Below are 23913 nucleotides of genomic sequence, written 5' to 3'. Positions count from 1 at the left end.
AATGCACTTCCGGCACCATTTCATTCTTGAAGATTCCAAGTGGGCCACAGGAGTTCACTACGCTACGGGCGACTACACACACCATGACCGCGTCGATCGTGCCACCATCGCCGCCGCCGAGCGAGCGGGACCTGCTCATTCCAGTCGATTCGGAAGCGTTTCAGACCTACAGCGACTTCAACAAGACGTCGGTGCACGAGGTCGATACGCCGGACGAAGAGCCAACAACTCACGGCTTCAGGTACGTCGCTGGCAGCTCGAGAGTTCGGGGACCGAAGTCCGTGACATGACGCGCTTATGCTTGTGACTGTGCATATCGCTGGATGCAGCTGGAGGACGTTGTGGGCATACGCAGGACCTGGGTGGCTCATGAGCATCGCATACGTGGACCCCGGCAACCTCGAGAGCGATCTGCAGGCTGGGGCCTATGGGGGCTACCAGCTCATCTGGGTGCTGCTCGCTGCAACGGCCATGGGATACTTCCTGCAAGTACTGGCTGCGAGGCTGGGCGTGGTCACAGGCAAGAACCTGGCTGAAGTGTGCTCGGATGTGTATCCAAGGTGGGCGTCGCTGACGCTGTGGATCATGACGGAGATCGCCATTGTCGGCAGCGATATCCAGGAAGTGTTGGGTTCGTCCATCGCATTCCAAGTTCTGTTTGGGTTTCCGCTGTGGATTGGATGTCTGATCACGGGCTTTGACACGTTCACCTTCTTGCTGCTGCACCGCTACGGCATTCGCAAGCTGGAGGCGTTCTTTGTATCGCTGATTGTGATCATGTTGGTGTGCTTCTGTGCCAACCTGGTGCGCGGGGGTGCCTCCTCTTCGGATGTTGCCCGTGGCTTCGTGCCTCGCGTAGAGAGCTATGCTGTGACCCAGGCTGTGGGGATCGTGGGTGCCGTCATTATGCCGCACAACATCTTCTTGCACTCTGCACTCGTGCAATCGCGACAAGTGAATCGACAAAATGTGCGCAAGGTGCGCGAGGCGAACAAGTACTTTGCGATCGAGTCGGCCATCGCGTTGTTTGTGTCGTTTCTGATCAACCTCGCGGTACTGGCGGTATTTGCCAAGGGGTTCTTCTCGTCGGACTGCTCCGCAACGTTCGAAGCGGATAGACTTAACACGGCTTGTGTCCCTGGCGCTGCTGCTGATGGAGACACGTTCGGTGTGTGCCAGCTTGCGAACGGTGGAGAGGGGATGTGTCAAGCGATCGGCCTGTCACAAGCTGGCGTGGCTCTCAGTGGCATGCTCGGTCAGTATGCGGACGTCATCTGGGCCATCGGGCTGCTCGCTGCTGGGCAAAGCTCCACCATGACGGGCACGTACGCCGGCCAGTTCGTGATGGAGGGCTTCTTGAACCTGCGCATTTCGCCATGGAAGCGCGTGGCGCTGACGCGGTGTGTATCGCTGGTGCCAGCCATGACGGTGGCCATCCTGAGCCAGCGCAACCCAGGAGACAGCGACACCATGGACGAGATGCTGAATGTGCTGCAGTCCATTCAACTACCGTTCGCGCTACTCCCCGTTCTTATCTTCACAAGCTCGCCAGCCACAATGGGCGACTTTGTCAACAGCAAGGCGACAGTCGTGAGCGGATGGCTGCTGGGAGGCCTCGTGTGTATCATCAATCTGTACCTGGTCTTCACGAATCTGGAACGTCTATCGCTAGGGTCTGTTGGGCTGAGCACACTGCTCGGTGTGTGCTGTTTGTATTTCGGGTTCTTGGCGTTCTTGATGCGAATGGGCACGAGCGGACCCAGCCGACAACAACCTCGAAAACTGACAAGCTTGCAGCACGTTCCGCAAGGTGTGTAAGAATGTCAGGTATACAAACATGAAACATACAACGTAGTACGACTACATGCCAAGTCAACAGCCTCGAACGAGCAAGATATGGCATCATATACTAATTGATTTCATTTGCTTTTCTACTGTGCTGAGGCGATTCCTAAGCGAAGTTGCTGCCGTACTAGCACCGGCCGACAGAAAGTATGTTCGCCGTGTAAGTATCTTCAGACGGAAAATGCCCTACAGGTGCAGCGCCATAGCGACGAGGACCACCAACTGAAGTACCACCATCGACGCGCCCAGCGGCCGAGCGCCGTTGTCAGCGCTTGCAGTCGATGCAGACAACTCGTCCTCTTCGTGATCGTGGTCGTGATCATGGTCGTGGTCATGGTCGTGTTCGTGATCTCCCACGGTTGCCCCGCCAGCGCCCGAGCTACTCGAGCTAGCCGTCGTGTTGGACGTTGCCACCAGGTCAGCGGGGTCAGCGCCATCCCCGTGGCAAAACTCATCGAGCAGGCTGTAGTAGTCGAGGTCGGTGGCCGGGCCGAGGCCGAGGTCGACGTAACACTGGCGCACCTCACCCTCCACGAGCGAGTGGAGAGCATCGTGGCACCCTTCGTCGTTGCACTTGAGCTGCGAGACGTCCGCGACCGAGTCACACGCGCTCTTCGCCGACGTCAGGTACTCGGCCGTGCACTCCGACGAGTGCGAGTGCGAGTCTTGAGCAATAGCGGGCACTGCAATGGCAAGGGCACCCAACGCGATCACGGTGGCAGTCGTCGACTTCATGGTAAGTTATCTGCGGTGGATATTGACGAGGGGAATAGGAAACTGGATGAGTGGAACCCGCGAGTGGAGCCGTGGAACTTGATGGACGAACGGCGAGACGAGATCCACCGCCGTCGGCGAGGTCATTGCCAGTGTGATTTGCGATTTTAATCACGGTTAATCTCGACTTCAAGTTGCCGCTTCGTCGCCGGACAACTCGACTCGCTCGCATCCAGTCGACAGTGAGACTGACACCCGCCCGCACCGTCGCCGGACAACGCCGTCGTCTTCGATCTCCTCCCCCACTTCATTCGACCCTCAGGCACTTCTCGACTTGGGCGGCAAAGTCATCAGTCATGCCGCACCGAACTCTCACCGCTCTGCTACTGGTCTTGCTTGCGACTTTGTCGCCCATTGTGGCGCAGGAGGAATGCAGCGGCCACGGCGAGCTGCACGGGAACCACTGCCACTGCGAGGCAGGATACGAAAGCGAGGGCACCGAGTGTGTCGCAACTGCGGGGGCGACGACCTCGTGTCCTGCTGGAGGCATCTCGTGGGAGCTGTCCATGGCGATGGCCCTCGAGAACGGGACCTACACGATCTCCTTCTCAAACAACACGGAGAACATGGCCGTCTTCGTGTTGCCGATGGACGTCGCGGTCACGGCTAACGTCACGCAGAAAGACCTCGAGCTGTCCATGGAGAAGACTGCACTGCTTCTAGACGATGTCTCGCTTCCCCGTAATGTCGTCAAGGCATCTCGCGACATGGCGCCGACCGACCAACTGCTGTATGTTGTCCAGCGCAACAACGCCGAAGAGCTCGCCGCGCTGCAAGCCGAGTGCGAGGCCAACCCGAACAACACGTGGCACATCGACCACTGCGACGGCTCCGGCGCGCACAGCCGACGACGACTTGCGACAGAGCCCATGACTGTCAACTTGGTTGTTAACGAAACGGGGTACTACGCGTTCCACATGCAGCACAACGCGATCGAGGAGTTCGGCATGAAAGTAGTAGGCACTGATGGACAACAGGTGAAAACGGCCTTGGCTATCTCGGAGGAAGAATCCATTGAAGACGAAGACACGTCGTCGAATAGCAAGGCGTCAGCGGCGGTGTGGGCCAAGACTATGGCCGCCGTAGCGATTGTTGCGCTTCTTTCGATCATCGGCATCTTCATCATGGTGGTCCGTGTCAAGGCGCTGACAAAAGTGATGGACGCCATGATCGCGCTCTCCGCCGGCGCGCTGTTTGGCGCTGCGTTCCTGCACGTCCTGCCCGAATCCATCGAGTTCTACAGCGAGTACGGCCAGATGGATCTCACGTTGAGCATGATGTTTACCGTCGGCTTCGTCGTCGCGATGGTCGTGGAGATGGCGCTCGAGCTCTGGATCAGCATGGTTCAAAAGGGAGCGTCCCACAACCACCACCTCCCGACGACGTCCATGCAGCTCGCCTCACCGACTGATGCTGCTGAAAAGCAGTCAGAAACACCCGAGACCGGCAACTACACCGCTGAAAACACGCCAACCTCCTCACTCCGCAAACTGGCGGGTGCGTCGGCGTTCAGCCTGAAAGTGAACTGGCGCAGCATCAAACCCATGGCGTACATCATCTTGCTGGGCGACCTGTTCCACAACTTCGTGGACGGTGTGCTCATCGCCACCGCGTTCCTCGCGTGCGACGATTCACTAGGTGTGTCGGTCACGGTCTCAGCCATCCTGCACGAGCTGCCGCAGGAATTCGCCGACTTCATCATTCTCGTCGAGTCGGGCTTCACACCGTTCCAAGCCATCCTCTTCAACTTCCTGAGCGCGCTCTCAGCCTTCATCGGAGCCGCCGTGGTGCTAGCGGCTGTACCGGTCACGAACAAGACCATGGGTCTGTTGCTCGCCGTCGGAACGGTGCGTCGGTGCTGTTTATCCAGTTTTTGTCTTGATTCCTGTGATGACACTAACTGGTCAATCATATCATGTGAGCAGGGAACGCTAGTATACATTGCCGGCACGGACCTGCTCCCCGGAGTGCTGCGTGTCAAGTCACCTGGCCAGTTCGTGGCGCACCTTGTCATGTTCGCGATCGGGGTCGGCGCGCTAGCACTCACCACACTGCACCACGTTCATTGCAACGCCGACTGAAATGATGTTTGAGCCGTTCGTACGTGGACCTCTACCGTACAAGAGTTCTTGCAAATAAAACTGATCGTTCATGTGAACATCGTACGCCAGCCACTTGGCGACCAGGCGGTACATATTATTTTGGATGCTCCATTGCTTTACGATATAACTTTTGAGATGGAGTCATCCAGTTACCGAGTGACCGCGAGCAAGGTGGTCGTGTGGCTTGTCATGGCGTCTTCGGATTACTTCGGTTCGCATAAAAAATAACGATCGCCTCTGCAGCAGCTTACTTAAGCCCGAAGTCGGCGAGTACCCTCTTCCTCGCCCTTCTTCGGACATTTCTTGACGCTCTTGTCGAACAGCCGCTTCCACCAGTTCGTGAAGCGGTTGCATTTCTTCTTTGTCTTGCGGTGCGAGAGTTCGTTGGGGTACATAAGCCCAATGCTGGTGTAAGGTCCGTAGACTCGAGGAGATGTCCCTCGACTTGTGGATCTCCCTCCTCCGCCGCGACCTCCGCCGCGACCTCCTCCCCCTTTCCTCTCCTCCTCCTCTAAAGCCGTGTCATCGCCAACGAGCGCTCTGGTGACGATCTGATAACTGGGGTCCGAGTCTTGGAGAGACTCCGCCGCAGCGGTCGTGATACCATCGCTGACGACAGCCACTGAGATAGCGATGGCCAGCACGAGATGGAGCAGGCGCATGTTTCTTGCTGATTAATCTATTCAGTCCAGGGAGCGTGAATTGCAGAATGGAGATGGATGAGGAAGTCCATGGACATGCGCCCACCAGGGTCGCTGACGCTGAGCCAGCTGTCGTTATCTTCGGCTTTGAAGTTTGCGGCAAAACTTTTTGGGTGGATACATACGTACCGTACAAGGCGCACACGGGTTTCATGACGGTTTTGTTGTTACTGTACTGTACTTAGCTATGCATATTATTACTATTGTGAAAAGCAGTCAGAATGTCTAATCGGATAGTAAATCGGCTGATTTAGTGCCTTATTTAGAGACGGGAACCCTTATTTATTTCGACCCATCCCTTATTTAGAATTGGGTACCCTAATTATAATCGGTCTTATGCAGCATCGCGTCAAAGCTATTTTAGAGTCGGAATCGATTTGGTGTCTAAATAGACTGAAATGTCAGCTCCAACCTGGGCATTCCGAGGAAGTCCGCACAAATAAATCCACCGGGCTATGCAAACACTAGCCAAGATATCAGTCAAATTAGGAGGGATCAGCAGGACGAGCAGAGCCAGCGTCCGTGTCGAGGACGCGGAGTTTCGCTTCGATCCAGAGGGCAGCTTTGATGACCTCTACGCGAGAGCGGAAGAGCGCATCGTAGCCGCGCTAGCTGCTTTCGATATTAGAACGTTGCGCCCTGATACTAATCTCTACGCTAAGCCAAGTCAAGGCGTCACTCAGCAGGGCTGGGTTGCTTTAACTGAGTCAAATTGGACAGCACCACAGCTCTTCATCAAAATTCTGCGGCAACATCGTGTCTCCGCTGTCTCTCTCCCTCACCACTCTGTTCTGACAAGATGACTTTAGAGCCCAGTTCCCAACTCCTATTTAAGCCGACTTACTCAGATTAGTACCCACATTAACTTTCTATTCAGTACAAATTACCACGTATCGTTTTTGCTCACAGCTCTGATTTACAGAGCTATACGGAGTGACAAAATCGCCGGTTTTCACAATAGTAGGTATGCACATGTATCAGTACAGCACAGCACAAACACCTGGCGAGTACAGTGCTCGGCTCGCCGAAATGCTCGGCGCTGGGCCCGCCTACGCAAATACTCCGCGGCCTGCTCCGCGGGCAACTCGCGCTGGTTTGTTATGGCTACGCGACTTCACAACCCGGTGGTCCTTTCTGTGGCCCATGCTGTCCTATAAGTTGTAGGCTATAACCAGGGATTGACAGTACAAGTAATTCAATTAAACTACCTACTTCTACATTTCGATCGAGAGCGACAAACAACACCTACTACTCTCATTATTTTATGGTTGGAGATATTTTAGATCTACTGAATATTTACCAATGCGAACGCCCACTACATAAACAGATACATGTACATATGCGTGCATCGTACAGCTATCTCGGTAATATGGTTTTACATTCAAGCTGTACCTGATTGATTTCCTGAAGGGCATTTTGCAACTCTGAGGGCCATTCACAGATCTGGCTTACAGCCAGCTAGCTCACATTCACAGTGCACCGCTACATAACGCAACTCGCTAGTTATCGTCACCCTGCCGTAGGAGCAGGAGCCCTACAGTAATCATGCACCCACTGTACTGTTCGACGTCGTAGAGCGATCAGGCGCTGAGCGAAGTAAAGCATTGTGACCAATACGGCTACTAGGTGGCTAAGGTGCGCTTAGCACAGAGTCGATCTTGTATCATGTGCTATGACATGTCGTTCATATTTTATTTGATGCCACTATGAGATACAGTTCTATGATTCTGTTTTGGATAATTTGACTGGCTAGTCCAGTTTCTGAGTTTTTTTTTTAAGTATAGTCACTAACTGTAGCCTTCTATCACTCTAAGTTAGTTAACAAAAAAACCAAGGTGTCACGTATGTCTGTCCAATTTTCTCAATCACCATGATGTACATACTTGAGTGCGCCAAATGTCGCTGGTTATGGTACAAAAGACAAGTCGTGCCCCCAAAAGCCCAGATCTTCAATTCTCAAGACGACATTACCACTGTACTTAAAGTACATTTCTTCGCTCTATCATGTTGAGATTCCGGCGCATCATAAACCTTCATCAGTGATGAATCGTTACCGTACCAAGCAGCCAGCCATCGCCACATTGGGCACCTCAGGAATTGGATTTCATCACGTACTTCGCCTACTGTTGAAGCTGAGATCTTCCGAACATTTGTCCGGAGTTTTAAGACTTGGCAAAGAGCCGGTTAGTTGCTTTTGTTTGCTGGATGTCGTATATCCTAGGAATAATATTGCCAAGAGCTCTCTCTTCAGAACGGTTTGCGACTGAAGTTGCGTGAAGACCGATGGTGCCGATCGGTGTGGACTGCAATTCGATCAAGACTGAGGCATGATGCGAACAATGCTCGTCGAGCTGATAGTTGAAACGATAGGCCGGACCCCGGGTTCCCGCAAACAATACCGACCAAACCACGAATTATTTATTTTTATTGATCTGACAAGTGAACCACCCGCCACCGCGTGTATACGAGTAATCGAAAAGCTTGGAGAGGAAGCAGCGAACAAGATCAGAAACGAGTAAAACTCCTGGGGACGAAATAAGGCGGACAGCTATCGGAGAATCTATTATATCCGAAAAACAACCCCTAAAACACCACCAACGCCACAATAAATAGGCCCCCGACTCCAAGTCCAGCGGCCCAATGTAAACCTACATGTGCTAGAGCAGCAAACCGCCGCAAAGTGGCGCCAATTTGCAATGGAATGAAACCACTCGGCCCGAGCATACCTTCCACACCTTTAACTATACAATTGTACTGGTAGTTTTGGGGGTACCGGGGTCCGAAGATCTCACTCTCCGGCATGGGAGAATTCGATAATCGTCGAAGTTGTATGGAGGTTCTCGAAGACCTTTGTCATAGGCTTTGACATTTTAAGCTGGATCTACCGGTACGACCACTTAATCCTGAGGTGGCGATTGCATCATCAAAGATAAACGCCATGCCCGCTAAACTATCCAACGCTCGCAGAACTCACATTAGCAGCTCAGGTGTCGTCTGTACACTCTTAGATGCGCTAATTTTCGCTGTTCAACTCACATACTGTGGTGCTGTTCACGAGTTGTCGGTCTAACAGCCTTGAGGAAAGATCATGTCTCTCTAGCCACAGTTTGCCAAGTTCGGAAGAGCGTGTCGCTACGTGTTTTCACTGACGATCGCACGTTGCGTGGTATCATTATTACCACTTCAAGACAATCAAGACTCGCGTGATCATCAGTTGCGTCACACTCTTCCGACGACGTATCGGGCCATTTTCAATGCGAAGAACCCCACTCCTTTAGCAACGATGCACAAAGCGCCATTCGGTCGGTATCGCCAATATACCTAATTTCACACGCGAAAGAGCTCAGATCTATCGATCATGCTATCAGCGTTGTTCTTAATTAAGTGCTTGGGATTCGAAGAACCCATTGCTCAAATAATTCTCCCACCAACAAGTCGAATGTTCTAATGTTCTCTCGCCCATAACTGCAGCAGCGACAGATCTTAGTCAATTTACAATACATTGAGGTAGCGACAGACCTTGTTTGAACCCGAGCACCAATGCAGCAACCCAGCAGCGATGCACTTCGTATATTTCATCGATGGTCTCTATCCAAATCAATCGCATGACCGACACCTACGCCTTAGTTTGACGCGGCTTGCCACTTTTCAGTTCTTGCAGCTTGCGCAAGTACTGCTTGCGCTTCGCCTGCTCCTCCTTATACTCCTGCGTCCGGCGTTGTTTGATCGCCTCAAGCTCCTCAAACAGTGTTAAAGCCACATTTTCCTGCAGGTCTAGCGACCACGCCTTCCTGCGCGAGTGTGTAGTCAGCTGGTGCATGATGTCCTGGTTCTCTTCACGAGAAAGTCTGGCCACGACGTCGTGCAAAAATTCCCACAGATTCAATGGCGTATCTTCAACACCGTCACTACCAGGTAGGTGGGCCATGTCCACAATGGTCAGGAAAAAGGCGCCAAGCTCCGTTTCCAGCTCCGTTGGCGCTTTCTGTTCCGGTGCTGGCGTCGTCGTCGACAGCAAAGGCTTCTGCGTGAAAAACTGTTGCACAAGTTCGAGGAACTCCAGCGTCTCGGCGTCCTCCGGTTCCGTCTCGAAGCCCAGTTTGCGCGCGACTTCCACGTTCTGCTTAACCTGTGCGGCCGCGTTGATTCGTGCACGTAGGCGACTCACAAACGTCCAACGTGTCGCTGACTGGAACGGCGGGCCACGCACCGACGCGCCAGGGGCCAAGACATCCACCGGCGGAAACACGCGACTGCGTGCCAGCGAAGACTCCAGCCCAACGTAGTCGTCCACGAGCGACGTCACGCGCTCCTGGAACTCGGACGGGATCTCCAAGCTGTCCGGCGCGTCCACGAGCACGAGAGACGTGAGCGACGGGCCTTCCTCCTTCTTGGATGCTCCCTTGAACTGCGCCGAGCGCTCCATCAGCACAGCGTGCGCGCTGAGGCTGAGCTGAGCGGCGCGCGGCAGCTTCAGCGACTGCACGATCCCCTCCACGACCGTGGTGTGCGTGGCCAAGTCGTCGTACACGACGACGCTGCGCGGGGACTTGCCGTTGTACATGAGGAACTCGGCGACGGCGCAGCCCGTGAACGGCGCCAGGTACTGCAGCACGGGCGAGTCGCGGTCGGTGGAGGCGACGATGGTGGTGTGCTCCAGCGCGCCCGTGAGCTGCAGCGCGTCGCGGATCTGATGGACCCGCGCGGCGCTCTTGCCCACGCACACGTAGACGAACTGCGGCGGCTGCTCTCCGCGCGCCTTGGCCCGGGCCACCTGGTGCGCGATGACGTCCAGCGCCACGCGCGTCTTGCCCGAGTTCCGAGGGCCCAGCACGCCGAAGCGGTGGCCGTGCGCCATGGGGCGCAGGCAGTCGACGGCCAGCAGGCCCGTCTCGAAGGGCGAGCGCAGCGGCGCGCGGGCCATGAGCCCGGGCACGCTCTGCGCGCCCCACGTGACCTTGACGCGGTCGTTGGCCGCCTGCTGCTGCTGCTTGGACGCGTCCTGCTCGTCCTGTTCCTCGAGCCGCACGGCGCGGCCGAGCGGGTCCACGACGGCGCCCGCGAAGGCGGCCACGCTGCCGGGGATCTCGAGCTGCTCGCGCTGCAGCTGCACGTCCATGCCCCTGGCCACGGCGCGCGCCTGGCCGCCGGCGTGCAGCAGCGCCACGTGCACCACCTTCTTCTCCAGGAAGAGCACCAGCCCGGCGCACAGCGACTGGCCGCGCGCGTCCGACACGTCCACGACGCTGCCGATGGTGGCGTGCCGCAGCCCGGACACGCGCGCCAGCCCGTTCTGCACGCCCATGACCACGCCGCGCACGGGCAGCTCGGCCTGCACGGCGGACAGCGGCGCGTGGGCGGCGTCGGCGTCGGCGTCTCCGGCGCCGGCCTCTTCCTCCTCCGCGAGCTTCATGAAGTCCAGCATCTGCTGCGCCAGCGCCGCCTCCGAGTCGTCCGCGCCGCTGCGCCGCCCGCCCGCGGCCACGGCGCGCGACGCGTGGAGGCTGCGCACGGCGGCGGAGACGCTGGCGTTGATGCTGCCGCTGCTGGCGGCGCCCAGGCGCTGCGCCAGACGCGCGCGCGCCACGCGAGACACGGCCACCTGGCCTCGTCGAGCGCCGAGCATTGGCAATAGATCGACTGGACTGGGACTGTGTCAGATGGCGGACGCGTCGTACTTAGGAATTTGCCACGGGATCCTTGCGACACGAGAGCAGATGCAATTTGAACTCCATGAACTCCTTGAATTGCACGAACGCCGCGAACTCCTCGAACTAACATGGTGACTGTGCAGCAACCTGGGATCAAAGCGGACATTGGCATTTAGGGTGCCCGCTACGTCAAATTGACGCTAGTGAGCGCTAAATTGTTGCAGTGGACTCTTTTGCAGACAGTGATACAACAAATTTGGGGAAGAGCGATCGTGCAGGAGCTGGTGGAGCGCCAGTGACTTTTTGATTTTGGTTCTAGCGGATGTGTCGAAGTAAGAAGTAGTGGACAAGGAGATCGTGGCGCAGCTTGGGTTACCACTGGACTGAAGAGGGCTAAGATGCAAGAGGCCATTCTCGCCGACGGACTCTTTGCCGATGTGAATTGAGATCGAAGATGGAGAGGAGATGACGAGCCGACGAGCCAGCCAGAGATCTCTGTGCTTGTCTTGAAGTTACTGTGATGCCATTCACTCGGACGGAAGCACTGATCAAGATCCACGGTTTGGGCGCCAAGCATTGGGGGCAAACCATCGAGGACGACAGTTAAACTGGGTTAAGAGAGTGAGCAGAGGTGATATTTTGGACGGCTGTAGACAACTAGTAATAGTCTGTGACCGAGCAGTCCGACGACTATGTCAAAGCTGCATTGGGGCTGAAAGGGGTCGAAGAATCGGCATTGAAGGCTCGACCCAACTACAAGTACCTAAAGCAGTTTCGGTACAAGGTTGAGGGGCGCATGCTGGACGACTGGTTTGAGCAAGGATACACTACTCAAAGAGTCTGGAATTAGGGAGCACCCATGGTATTGTGTTGAAACTGGTTCTGGCGGCAAAAATTTGACATTCAAGAACGATCGGATCCCTTGCGCAATAATTCTCCCGTAATATTTCCAGCCGCTACGCCTTTCTTTTCGAGTACATGCTCCACACCCAGAGGAAGTACGTCCCTAATGCCTTTGTTGGATCATGTATGAGTGCGGCACTGCAATGCCCGACGTGAGGTAGCCTTCCAGACTGCGGTTGCTGAGAAGCACGCAGCATACCTTTAGAAAATCGGTATTGAAAAATGTGCCTTAACACCGGTATACCGGTTAATGAAATAACCGGTATGAATATTGGCTGTTAAATAACCGGTATGAGCCCATCACTCACAAATTGTCAAAAAAAACGAGTGATGGTCAGAGCGATTTTTGACGTTTTTGACGCATTTGCCAGCTTCGTGCCGATGCCAGACTCGATGCTGCCGGCACTCGCGGCTGCCCCGGACGCCGAACTGCGGCGCCTGCTGACCAGCGCGGCCTCGCTCGACGCCGTGGACGCCTTCTTCACGCGTGGCGCGGCGCTGCAGACGCGCGCGGACGCCTCTATGGACGAAGATGCCCGATTGTCGGCAGCTCGTTCCCTCGCCGCCGACTCGTGCGCCGTGTTCACGCTCTTCCAGCGCGTGACGCAGAGCACGGCGCTGCTGCCGTTGGGTGTGGACTGCGGGCTGCTGCATGTGACGCGCGTGGCGCCGTTCTGTCAGATCTACGCGCCCAAGAACGCGGCGGCCGTAGGGGCCATTTTGGACACGCTTGTCGAAAACGAGCCGGCATTTTCGACAGCGCTGCCAAAGTTGCGGCAACTTTACATCAAGCAACTTAACAACTTCAATGAGGCGGTGCGGCAGCCCAAGCGGGCCCAAGTGGTGCAGCTGCTGCGCCGTGGCTACGAGTTGAGTCTGTCGGTGGCCGGCCTGACTGCCGGCAGCTCCGTGACGCCGCGACTGCTGCTGGCCGGCGTCGACCTGGAGTCGGAGCTGGGCCGGCAGGACGCGTCCGTGCTCTACGGGCTCGTGCAGCTCTACGAGGCGGCGCTGCCGGCGCTGCAGCGGCAGGTGCGGAGCTTCGACGACAAGGCGCAGACGCAGGAGGCGCCGCTGATCGCGGAGACGAGGCGCACACTGCTGCTGGTGCTCGCGCGCTGCCTGGACGCTGAGATGGAGAGGCAGGAGGCCGGAGGATCCAGCACTGGAGAGGAGCTGCTGGCGGGGCTGCACGCCCTGAGCAACGGCTGCCTGGACGACGAAGCGGAGCACGGGTCCTTCCTGAGCGACCTGTGGTACCTGTGCGAGTACAAGGACAAGGTGGCGGCGTTCTTCGACCGGTGCAAGTTGGACGCGGAGAACTTCTCGTACCTGGACATGGTGATCGAGGGGCTCCCGCGACGACGCGTGCTGCTGACGGAGGATCTGACAGCTGAGACCAAGCCCACGGCGTCGCTCTCTGCTGATGCGAAGGAGTGGATGGCCCCGGCGGTGGTGGAGGAGACCAAGCCTGCAGCTTCCCAGAGTGATGACGTGGAGACTGTGCTGGCCCCGATGGTGACTCAGGTGAAGGACTTCTTCCCCGATCTGGGAGAGGGCTACGTCGAGCTCTGCCTGCTCAGCTCGAACCTGCAGGTGGAAGTGGTGATCAACTTCCTGCTGGAAAGCAACCCGCCGCCTGTGCTGATCGACGTCACCCAGGATCTGAAGCGCTCGGACCCAGAGTTCGTGCGGCTGGAGGCACAGATCACCGGCACTCCAGCACCTGCGCCAAAGGTCGAGGAATCCAAGAAGCTTGACCCGAGTCGAGTGTGGGTGGGCAAAAAGTCGATGGAAAAGACGTACGACCCCCAGATTGCGAAGAAGGACCAGCAACTCGTAGAGAAGATGAAGCAGCTTGTGGACATGTACGAAGACGAAGATGAGTATGGAGCGATGGCGGGTGGTGAAGGTTCATACGGCGGCAGAGATGATGGCATCGCCGCGCTGGACGAGTACGACGACGACTACAACGACGAGTTTGACGACTTCGTGCCTTTCAGTGTCCGCGACGGTGGCAGCGCTGACGACCAGGACGCTATTCGTGAGCAGAACCGCCGGATGCGCTTGAAGGAGGAGAAGGACGCATTCTGGGAGGGAATGCGCAACCGGAACCATGAGAACCCGCTCAATTCGGCTGGCGATGAAGAAAACGAGGAGGAAGAGAAGGAAGCTGCCCAGTCTAGTGAGGGAAAGCAGTCGCGCCCGAACTCCGCTGGAGGCCCCTCACCGGGTTCTTCCGGTCAGAAGCAAAAATCTACTCGACGGAAAGACAAGAGGCAAGGAGCTGAAAAGAAGCCTGACGAACCACTGACACCGCAGCAGATACAGCGTCAGCGAGCAAGGAAAGACAAGAACAAGGCCAAGGTAGCGAACCACAACCGAAAGGACCGCGCGATGAAGAAAATGGGCTGATTTTCAGTCTTATAAGCATACCGAGGCGGCTAGCTCCTGGATAAATGAAGTCAATGCCATTGATCTGACGGCACTGAGTACGAGGTGAGCAAAATCCATCGGGTGATCGCGATATTTGGCGATAAGTTGTGTGTGAGTGTGTGATGAGCTAGTACGTGATACGTCGCAGTCTCTGTGCCAGTTTGACATTCTTCCGCAAGCGTCTCCGAGCTGCACGCTCAGCTTCGTGGACGTGGGTCAGGTCCGGATTCAGATAAATGCTCGGAATCGGAAGCAGAACGTGCTGCGGAGACAACTCTGGTAGTGCCAAGCGCGGGGGCCTGGTCTTCGACGACTCGCTAGACAGGTCGTCGTCAGATCTCATTCGCTTGGCTTCCAGCACCTGCTCCAGCCGCGTCTTCGTCGGACTGCGCTCGAAGAGATGATCGCGGCTGGTCTGGTCCCCGGCACCGTAATCGTCACCCAGGTTAGTCCCCCAGTCTTCGTTGTTGCTCTCAACGTCGCTTTGTCCTCTACGCCCCGACAGAATCTCGGGTAGGCGTTGATCTTGAGGTGGCAGCAGGGCATTAGCTGAGCGTGTCTTCTTCCGGATAAAAGGTGGCCGTGGGGCATCCACGACTGGCCCCAGCGCACCGGGCTTTTTGTTCGCGTCGAGATTCTGGCTGTCGGTGTCCCCTTCAGGCGGCGTGGGGTCGTCGAAGGAGCGGATTTTGTCCAGCTCGGCAAACGCCGTTATCCACTGCAGCTTGACGTGGTCGTAGATCGTCATGGTCACTCGCTCGTAGAGTTTGTTGAGGAAGCTCGCGTACTCCTCGGCGCTGATGTCGATTGTCCAGATGTCCGCCTGGTAGCAGATACACCGCATACAACATCGTGAGGATTTCAAGCAAGAGACGATGGTCTAGCACGTCAAGACTGCCACACTCACCACTTCGAACAGCGAGCCGAAGAAGAGCAGCTTGGACATGTTTTCGCCATCGATCGAGTCCCGGGCCCAGTCCTTTTCGACGATGAATCGCGCTTCGCCAATCGAGAACTCGCTGGGGGCGACCAACGCTTTGTAGAACTTCATGAATACGTCGACGTAGTCGTGCACCGGAATGGTGTCGCCGCCGCGTCGAATGCCGGGGAATGTCTCCCAGAAACGCTCGATGGCCTCGAGCACGTGCGGGTCTTCCATGAGTTTCTGGCGCTTCTTGAGGTTGTCCTCGGTGTAGAGCGCGTGGTTGCCCTGCTTCCGGTACGGCACCGGGTTGGGCGACAATGGACTGCTGCCGAGGCCGGGCGTCTCGTACTTGAACAGGAGCTTCTGGCTCTTGCCCTGGCACATGACGCTGGTCTTGACCTTGGCCAGTTGGGGCACGAAGAACGGGACGCCCTCCTCGTAGGGCTTCGTCAGCGGCTTGTCATTCCGCAGCGAGTTCGTGTACGCATTCATGCCGGCCATGGCCGTCGTCGTGGCTTCCCGAAGAGATAGATAGTTGCACATGTACGCATTTAGTATCCACTAATCCGGGTCCCTCTCTTTAGTGCCACCGACAAACCGACACGAAAGAAATTGGACCACATTCGAAAACACGACGCACACCCTTATGCTTTAAACAAGCAATTGTTTCCACTACATTGGGGGTTTAACAACGTTTCATTAATGGGAGCTTACGCAATGACCATCATCTCAGTCCGATAAGAGACGAGGAGAGGCGGGTCTTCGTTGCTTGCTTGTTGGTCTGAAGACAAAGTGAGGGAAAACGCCACGCGTCCATCGGTTGGTCTGCGGTGTAGTACCCCCAATGTACCGGTATGCACCGGTATACCGGAAACACAATTCTGAAGTGGAAAACACAATTCCCTGGCTCTGCCATGGAATACAGCTTTCCACTACATTGGGGGTTCAACGACGTTTCATTAATGGGAGCTTATGCAATGACCATCAGCTCAGTCCGATAAGGGACGAGGAGAGCGGTGCCCCCAAATGACCATGCAGTTAGCCCCACTAATGCAACGTCGAATCGCCCCGTGGGCCTGCTACCATGCTTGCCGCCAGGGTAACTACCGACTCCTTGCAGAGCCTAGTGTAACGGGGTTACACACACAAGTGACAACAGTCACTTGTGCACGATAACGGTCACAAGTGACAACTGTCACTTGTGCATGACATTTGTCACTTATGGTGTAACAGATAAACATCTGTTAAAGGTTTTAGATACTTCCTCACATTGGTGTAAGACACACCAATGGATACATTGAAGTGGACCACCACAGTGAGTGGTCCACACATACCCAAAAGATCCTATTGGTAGAAAGCAGCATCTTTCTACCAATCAGAGACATGCATATTAGCGGGGCTCTGACAGCCAGCCGCTGCCAACCCTTTCATAGATGATAAACAGTTTTTAGCAGATTTTAGAGGAAGATCAATTCACAAACAATACAGTTCTCATTTTACCTTAAACTACCTACTTGGTGTTTTATTTAATTTATATTATACTTGTGGACTCAAGTATAATTAATTCAAATTATTAATAAACTCCTACGCTTCCTCATACACGTAGCGCGACGTGTAAGCTAAAGTAGTGAGCCAAAGTAGGCCCACTACACCTAGTGTAGGTCTTGAACGCATCGGAGACCCAACGGCCGTGAAACTGGATTGTGAGGGCGTCCGTGCCAGATCGGTACATGTGAGTTGCCCCGCCGGACCGAAGAGAATGCGAGCTGAAACATCGCGGATCTTGACCTGTGCTCGTAGCCGCTCGCTTGATAGCTTCTACCACGTCGGCCGTTGCAATGCAGGCCGGCTTTCCGCGGCGGTCCAGGTTCCAGGTACACTGCGGCCGGTATGTCGGTGGGCAGGTTTTTACGGACTCGGAGCAGGATCAGTGCACCAAACACGGGATACAGGAATGGGTGCCCAGAACGCGACAGCATGCGTGTTGTGGAGGAGCCACCTTGATTGGTCTTGGAACGATCAAGCGTATACACACCGATTGTGCCTTCGAAGGAGTCAATGTTGGCGGACCTTCCACGTCTAGAACTGCGATGTCTTGAGCTCGAACGGCAAACCACTTGAAGGAACCTCCGGCAATTGCTACGATTTCCGATCGCCTCAGGAGGAAGAAGAACGCCAAGCACATGACCCCCCCATATGGCTTGCTCAAATGGTTCAGTCATCGCGAGGCTGCGGAAGCACGCTTCAAGGAGCCCGATCGACACTGGTGCTTTTCGGCGCGGTGGTGAGTCGAGGCGGCTGATTCCTTTGAGCAGCATACGGATGTGCGGGTGTGAAATTGGGAAGTCATGACCGGATGCCGCAAAGAAGTGGCGAACACCGAGGAGGACCGCCATTATCGAGTCGCTGCGAATGGGCCCCCCCCGGACCCAAAGCCGTACTGGAAGCCGTGAAAAATAAAATCCGAGATGTGCTGTACTTGGACAGCGAGAGACATGACCGCAAGCGAGGGGGCTATACCATGGTGGGACGTCCAGGTCGTCCACTTGGTCAGCGCTCGCCTGTATTAATCGAACGTGGAGTCGGCAACGGAGTGCGCTCAGCGATACGCAGCCAAATGTCGGTCAGACCGTGAATATCCACCGTCGGTGATACCAGCGACCAGCCGGGAGTTAGTGATGAAAATTTGGCTGCATACGATGGGTTAGCGGCGATGCGGGAGCCAGCGTCTGCTTGTTCGTTGTCGGTCCAGGCCACATGAGATGCTGAAAATCGGTGCTGGAACAAAGTTTCCCACCAGCTTAGGAGCCGGATAATCACTTGGGCGCGTGGGGTTCGCGAGGCGAGCTTGTTTTGCCAAGCGACGGCAGAGGTGTTGTCGATACGTTACAGGACGTGGCAAGGGCGTCCGTTGCGAGGAACCCCGCAGACCGAACGGCGTCCCCACGCGTGGACCGCGAAAGCGCAAGAAAGTAATCAGCGGAAGTTGATATCGAACCCGTTCGGCGCTCCATCCTTGAATGCTGCGATCAGCTCACGTTCGATGTCCGTGAACTGGTAAGTGAGAGCCATCTGTGAGGAGACGTCCAACTCGCAGAGTCCGTAATCTGACGCGTCCATTTCAAATTCAATATCCGGTGTCGGGAGAGAGTTGAAGTATTCCAGCGACACACCGTTCAACTGGGGTGTGTGGAGCACACGCCACCACCATAGCAAATCCTGTCGCATGGCAGGTGTAACCGGGACACGCTGGAAACGATGTAGATGGCTTTCGCGCTGGCGCAGGCGCTGGAGAAACGGCCGTTCAGCACGGATGCATGTTGCCACATGCCGAAGACTACCCATCAGCGACCGATAGGCCTGCCTTGAGAGCGACGAAGCGGAGAAACTTCCGCCACAATTTTCCGTGCCTTGAGTATCTTCTCTGGTGGCATAGACACCGTTTCCGCCACAGAGTCGAATACGAGGCCCAGTACGCGTTGTCGTGTGTTCCAATCGATGAACTTCTTAGCGTTAATAGCGTCAGCACCCAGGACCGCTAGCATGGCATACCTTAGCGACCGATTCGCGTCATCACAGGATGTTCATATGTCCGCAGCCACATTGATGTGATCATCAACCCAGTGATAATTGAAGAAACCATCCGGGAACGTGTCAATGGTGTGAGAACCGTGCACGTAAGCGACGGCACCACCAGCAATTTCGTAAAACCCCGGGGACCCGGTCCAGCCAAATGGCGCTGCGAGATCGATCACGATGACATCGTCCTCCTCGATGTGCCCGGCGAAAAGATACACGCTGTTGCTGTGGATGCTGATGTTTCGAAAAGCAGAGGCTACGTCACCAGCCATTACACAGACACGAGCATTCGGGTGGGCGCGCTTGGACTTCAGGATCTCGGTTGCCACCGCGTCGCAATGTGTATACTCCGGCTTAACGATGCTGTCCTGGTCCGTACAGTCGTTGATGGAGGTGCCTTCGGGGTACGACAGATCGTGAATCGTTCGACCTGTAACATTGGTGTCCTCGCTACCCTTGTCGACCACTCCGAAGGGGCTGATGATTATCTAGGGCCATTGCTTGAGGAGGTCCCGATCGAGCACCAGGCATCGCCCTGCATCCTGCTCCTTGCGTATGTTCTTGCGGAGCACATTGAGACGGTCTCTCGCCGACCCGTGGTTTGGTGGCCGTTGTACCTGCCGCGAAGGCGTCTTACTTTACCGGACTTCAACACCACCATGAACGATATTCTGGAACTCTTCCAAATGTTCGTAGCCCCTGCACACTTCGTTCAGCACAGCTGGTACCAAGCTTTTGTTTGGTCGGTAGTCGTTAACCGTCTGCCCGCGCACCATTTCGACAAAAGTTGGAAGGGAGGCGCCCAACCGCCGTGCATACTCCGATAGTGCCTTCTGCAGCGGAGTACCAAGAAGAAACTCGGGTCCTGCCACTCCCGGTCGCGACAGCGGGTAGTTGTCCGGAGGCAGCCCAATTTCGCCATATCCTGAGCCAGAGTAGCTCTGCGAGTAACGCGCAATAGATTGCTTCTTTCACGAGCGTTCGAGTGCATCGCTGCTGCGGCCTTGACGCTAATGACCGGGCGCAGGTGGCTTGGTCGCGGTGCAGTTCCAGTACGCAACCGGTCTTCTTCTTCGGTGGGGAACTTGACGCCGCGGCTCGAAGACTGGTACACCGATCCCGGCGACGTGACTGTCCGTGATACTGATTCTGTAGCAGAGTTCAGCTCGCTTTCATGAAGTGATACACACGAAACATCTTGCAATGTAGTCAGAGTTGACGCTCTACGCATATGCTTAATTGAATGTACCGACTGCATGGCCGGTACTGGCTGTATGGCCGTGGGTGACTGTATGGTCAACCCGGACTGTATAGTCTGAGGTGTGGGTGGCTGTATGGCCAACCCGGACCGTAAGGTCAAAATACCCGTCTGGGCGGTGCCGGTGCCGGTACAGCTCCTGACTCCCAGGTAGACACGGTGTTTTGGCGTCTGGCGGGGCTGAGCGATTAGGAAAACAGACGGTCTCGCGGAAAATTTCCCGCTCGCGCGCCGATTTCCCTTCGGAACTTGGTCGACTCGAGCTCCGCAACCACAACACAAACGACATCGCAGACAGGGGCTTACCTGTCTACGTGCCAAAGGCACGGAACATACGACTCGCGGCCAGCAGGTGGGCTTGCAGAGGATTGTAGTCGCCCTTGGCCTTCTTCGCCCCGTCCGGGAAGCTTGCCGTCGTGAGGTAGCACACCTCCGCTGGCGGCAACTCGCCCTTGCTGTTCGGGGCAGTGGGGGCCACCGGACTTGCATGCATGGCTGGGGCGGGGACCACTGGTAACTGCCCAACGCCGTTCTGGGCTACCAGCGCACGGAGCCGTTCGATCTCGGCTTGCAGGGCTTGCACTTGAGCGAGAACACCATAGTCGTCCTGGCCTACGGCTCCCTGCGTGGTTGCACTGGCATGAGTCGCGGGGTTCTTGGTCGAGGCGCTCTCTTCGACTGCGGTACCGGGCGAAAACGATGCCATGAACTCGTGTAGGTCGAACCCGCCGCCGGACCTCGACGTCGCCGCCAGACGCTTCGCGACCGCCACCGCCTTGGCTTGTTTGGTCTTCGCCGAGGTCACCGTCTTCTTCGGCCTCTTCGCAGGTTGAGCCGGCGGCTTGTCCTCCAGGTCGGAGTCGGAGTCGCGGCCGCTGTCACCCGTGGGCTTCCTTGGTGTCCCCGCAGTCGATGCCACCGTGGCGCGCTTCGACACCTTCTTCTTGCCCGTGCGGGCGTCGATCACAGCTTCACCAGAAGCCGGCTTCGAAGTCCCCCGCTTGCTCGTGCGTAGCGGTGCGGGCTCGGACGTGCGCCTCGCAGGCGCCGTCGTCCACGGCTCGTCCGCACCCGTGACGTCCACGACGTCAGGAGGAGCGACGCCAGCAGCCGCAGGGAGCTCGCTATCCGATGGAGCCGTCACGGCCTTGGATGACGGGGAGCTGGGGTGGCTTGGTCGGTGGTCCCGCGGGTGATCATGGCGTAGTTGGGTAAAGTAACCCCCTTCTTCGTTGCTTGCTTGTAGGTCTGAAGACAAAGTGAGGGAAAACGCCACGCGTCCATAGGTTGGTGTCACCTCCAATGTACCGGTATGCACCGGTATACCGGAAGCACAATTCTGAAGCGGAAAACACAATTCCCTGGCTCTGCCCTGGAATACAGCATTTGAAAATATAGCCCCAAGGCTTCCAGCCTGAAAGAACAATATGTACTTTAACGACACACCTGAGGGCTCTACTTAACTAAACAATGCTTTCCATCATCTACGTTTGTTTTGATTTTGTAAATATCACGAACCCGAAGATTTGATATGGCCCTTGCGAAAACGGGGGACACACTGTTCGTATAATAGTCACTGTTTTACAGATTTACTTTCCCGGTTGCGTTTATCCATCGTCATCCGAAATGGCGTTACTACCCATCTTTCGCTGGCAATCTCGACTCATGTCGTTTGGTTTGAAAGGGTACCAGGCGAATTCTGAAGCGGCTGGCATGGCGATTGCCTCCACCTTAGTAAATCATTTCGGCGATGAAGGGGTGGCAAAAATGATCGTGAAGGGGAAGAATGTGGCAAACACTGAGCGCTTAGCTGCCAGGTTGGAGCAGGCTCAGATGAAAAATTGGCTGAACAAGGGTGTAACTCCCGATTACGCATTTCAAGCACTGAAACTCGAAAAAGGAGGGTTTATTTCATTATCTAATCCGTTGTTGAACACGTGGGTGTCCTACGTGACCATGACGAAGGCGGATCCGTACAAGTTGCTGCTCGCGAAAATGAAAGCGCGCCCTATGCATGAAATCGCAACTACACTTGGAGCGGCGAAGCAAGACCCTGTTGCATCATCTATTGCCCAACAAGTCGAGAGTGCGCTGTTCGACAGCTGGGTTCCCCAAAGCGTGGACGATATTTTCAAACTTCTGAAGCTGGACTCTATTGGCAGACCGTTCTTTAACTACGACGGCCTGAGTGTTTGGATCTCCTACGTGACAAAGGTGAAAGGGAAGCAAGCAGACGAGCAAATGTATAAGATACTCAGAGCGACCTACGGCGACGATGAGCTGGCGATGATCCTTGCTGGGTCGAAACAGTTCACCTTCGCCGATGTGGCGCAGAAGCTAGAAAACCTGCAGCAAAAGGTTTGGCTGATTGACGGGAAATCAGCGAAGGCAGTTTTCACCGCTTTGAAGCTGAACACGCAAGGCGATAAACTTTTCATAAGTCCGGCGTTGAGTTCCTGGATCGACTATGTGACTAAGCTCAGTCCAAAGAACGCGGACCAGATGATGATGTCGGCGCTGAAGTCGAGTTACAAGGACGACGTCCTGGCGAAAATGATTCTTGCGGCGGAGAAGAGCGACGAGACAAAGGCTGTGGCGGAGAAGTTGGGGCAGGCTCAGGTGACGGATTGGCTCCGCAGGGACAAATCGGCAGATGAAGTTTTCACGCTCCTGAAGCTGGACGTTGAAGTTGACGATCTTTTAACCCACCCACTGCTTAGCACCTGGGTGGCGTACGTGGAGAAAATAAACGAAAATCCATACGCGATACTGCTGAAAAAGATGAAGTCGTCCAAGCTTAATAATTGGAGTACGGACGACCAAAGTATTGTATCTCTTGGAGATGAAGGCGAAGGCTGGTACAAGTGTCGTCGCCAATAAATTGCTTGCAGAGCATCTTACGACGTGGATGAACGAGGGGAAAAGCGCGGCTGACGTTTTCAAAGTTTTGAAATTAGACGTGAATGGATTGTCGCTTTATCCGAGTTTGACGCGAGCTTGGGTGGCATTTGTGACTAAGCTGGATTCAAAAAACGCCGACGACATATTGTTATCCGTTCTGAAGCTGCATTTCACTGACACTAAACTGGCAAGGATGGTGGGCGCAGCAAGGGGTGAAGCCGATGATATAGCAACAACATTTGAAAAGATCATGTTCAACAAGTGGGTTGGCGAGAAGAAATCGGCGGGGGATGTTTTTAACTACATTGCGGGGAGAAAGAAGGAAGGCATTTTCTTCTCAGAAAAGATGAACATGTGGCTTTCGTACGTGAAGAAGGTGGGTCAAGAGGAAGACCCTTACAAGACGATGTTCCTGGTGTTGCAAAAACACTTTCCTGGTGAGAAAGAACTTAACTCCAAGATCCATGCCATAGCAGACGACAACATTGTCTCGAAGTTGGTTGAGCAGATTTGGCTGAGCGAAGAGGCTCGACCTGACTACCTTTTCCGCCAACTGGGGCTGCGCGACTCGCCCCTCGGGTTGTTCAAGCAACCGAACTTTCCGAGGTGGTCCTCCTACGTGACGAAGCTGGATCCAAAGAACGCGGACGACGTGATGCTCGCGATCATCAGGCCCCGCTACTCCAACAAACAGCTCGCAAAAATGCTGGCGGCGGCTCAACAGGTTCCGGGGACGAAGGAGGTCGCCACAAGACTGGAGAGACTGCTGGCGCGTAGCAAAGGCAAGTAAACCCCAGCTTCCGTTAAAACAAGAAAAAAACTCTCCAGTTGACCACCA

At 55.5% G+C, this 23913-nt stretch overlaps 9 protein-coding genes across 9 annotated transcripts; 5 read left to right on the top strand and 4 right to left on the bottom strand.

The window, feature by feature from the left end:
- Positions 1-83: 83 nt before the first annotated feature.
- Positions 84-1818, top strand: IUM83_17450 (Metal Ion (Mn2 -iron) Transporter (Nramp) Family; the record flags this gene model as incomplete). Its single annotated transcript, XM_067942398.1, has 2 exons — positions 84-241; positions 330-1818. The coding sequence occupies 2 exons, from the start codon at positions 84-86 to the stop codon at positions 1816-1818; spliced, it is 1647 nt and encodes a 548-aa protein (XP_067791153.1).
- Positions 1819-2031: 213 nt separating this feature from the next.
- Positions 2032-2580, bottom strand: IUM83_17449 (arginine N-methyltransferase 7 protein; the record flags this gene model as incomplete). Its single annotated transcript, XM_067942397.1, has 1 exon — positions 2032-2580. One exon carries the CDS (start codon positions 2578-2580, stop codon positions 2032-2034), a length of 549 nt encoding a protein of 182 aa, XP_067791161.1.
- A 335-nt stretch (positions 2581-2915) lies between these two features.
- On the top strand, positions 2916-4700 carry IUM83_17448 (Zinc (Zn2)-Iron (Fe2) Permease (ZIP) Family; the record flags this gene model as incomplete). Its single annotated transcript, XM_067942396.1, has 2 exons — positions 2916-4466; positions 4545-4700. 2 exons carry the CDS (start codon positions 2916-2918, stop codon positions 4698-4700), a joined length of 1707 nt encoding a protein of 568 aa, XP_067791196.1.
- A 272-nt stretch (positions 4701-4972) lies between these two features.
- On the bottom strand, positions 4973-5383 carry IUM83_17447 (uncharacterized protein; the record flags this gene model as incomplete). The annotated part of the gene is made up of 1 exon (XM_067942395.1): positions 4973-5383. The coding sequence occupies one exon, from the start codon at positions 5381-5383 to the stop codon at positions 4973-4975; it is 411 nt and encodes a 136-aa protein (XP_067791206.1).
- Positions 5384-9038: 3655 nt separating this feature from the next.
- IUM83_17446 (H - or Na -translocating F-type, V-type and A-type ATPase (F-ATPase) Superfamily) lies at positions 9039-11048 on the bottom strand (the record flags this gene model as incomplete). Its single annotated transcript, XM_067942394.1, has 1 exon — positions 9039-11048. The coding sequence occupies one exon, from the start codon at positions 11046-11048 to the stop codon at positions 9039-9041; it is 2010 nt and encodes a 669-aa protein (XP_067791193.1).
- A 1309-nt stretch (positions 11049-12357) lies between these two features.
- On the top strand, positions 12358-14391 carry IUM83_17445 (Ubiquitin system component Cue; the record flags this gene model as incomplete). The annotated part of the gene is made up of 1 exon (XM_067942393.1): positions 12358-14391. The coding sequence occupies one exon, from the start codon at positions 12358-12360 to the stop codon at positions 14389-14391; it is 2034 nt and encodes a 677-aa protein (XP_067791194.1).
- A 148-nt stretch (positions 14392-14539) lies between these two features.
- Positions 14540-15838, bottom strand: IUM83_17444 (uncharacterized protein; the record flags this gene model as incomplete). The annotated part of the gene is made up of 2 exons (XM_067942392.1): positions 14540-15235; positions 15320-15838. The coding sequence occupies 2 exons, from the start codon at positions 15836-15838 to the stop codon at positions 14540-14542; spliced, it is 1215 nt and encodes a 404-aa protein (XP_067791159.1).
- Positions 15839-22130: 6292 nt separating this feature from the next.
- IUM83_17443 (RxLR effector protein) lies at positions 22131-23054 on the top strand (the record flags this gene model as incomplete). Its single annotated transcript, XM_067942391.1, has 1 exon — positions 22131-23054. The coding sequence occupies one exon, from the start codon at positions 22131-22133 to the stop codon at positions 23052-23054; it is 924 nt and encodes a 307-aa protein (XP_067791228.1).
- A 214-nt stretch (positions 23055-23268) lies between these two features.
- On the top strand, positions 23269-23865 carry IUM83_17442 (RxLR effector protein; the record flags this gene model as incomplete). The annotated part of the gene is made up of 1 exon (XM_067942390.1): positions 23269-23865. The coding sequence occupies one exon, from the start codon at positions 23269-23271 to the stop codon at positions 23863-23865; it is 597 nt and encodes a 198-aa protein (XP_067791160.1).
- Between the last annotated feature and the right edge of the window lie 48 nt (positions 23866-23913).

Source organism: Phytophthora cinnamomi, assembly GCF_018691715.1.
Source record: "Phytophthora cinnamomi strain GKB4 chromosome Unknown Contig41, whole genome shotgun sequence".
NCBI lineage: Eukaryota > Oomycota > Peronosporomycetes > Peronosporales > Peronosporaceae > Phytophthora > Phytophthora cinnamomi.
This window is presented reverse-complemented; position numbering and strand designations above follow the sequence as displayed.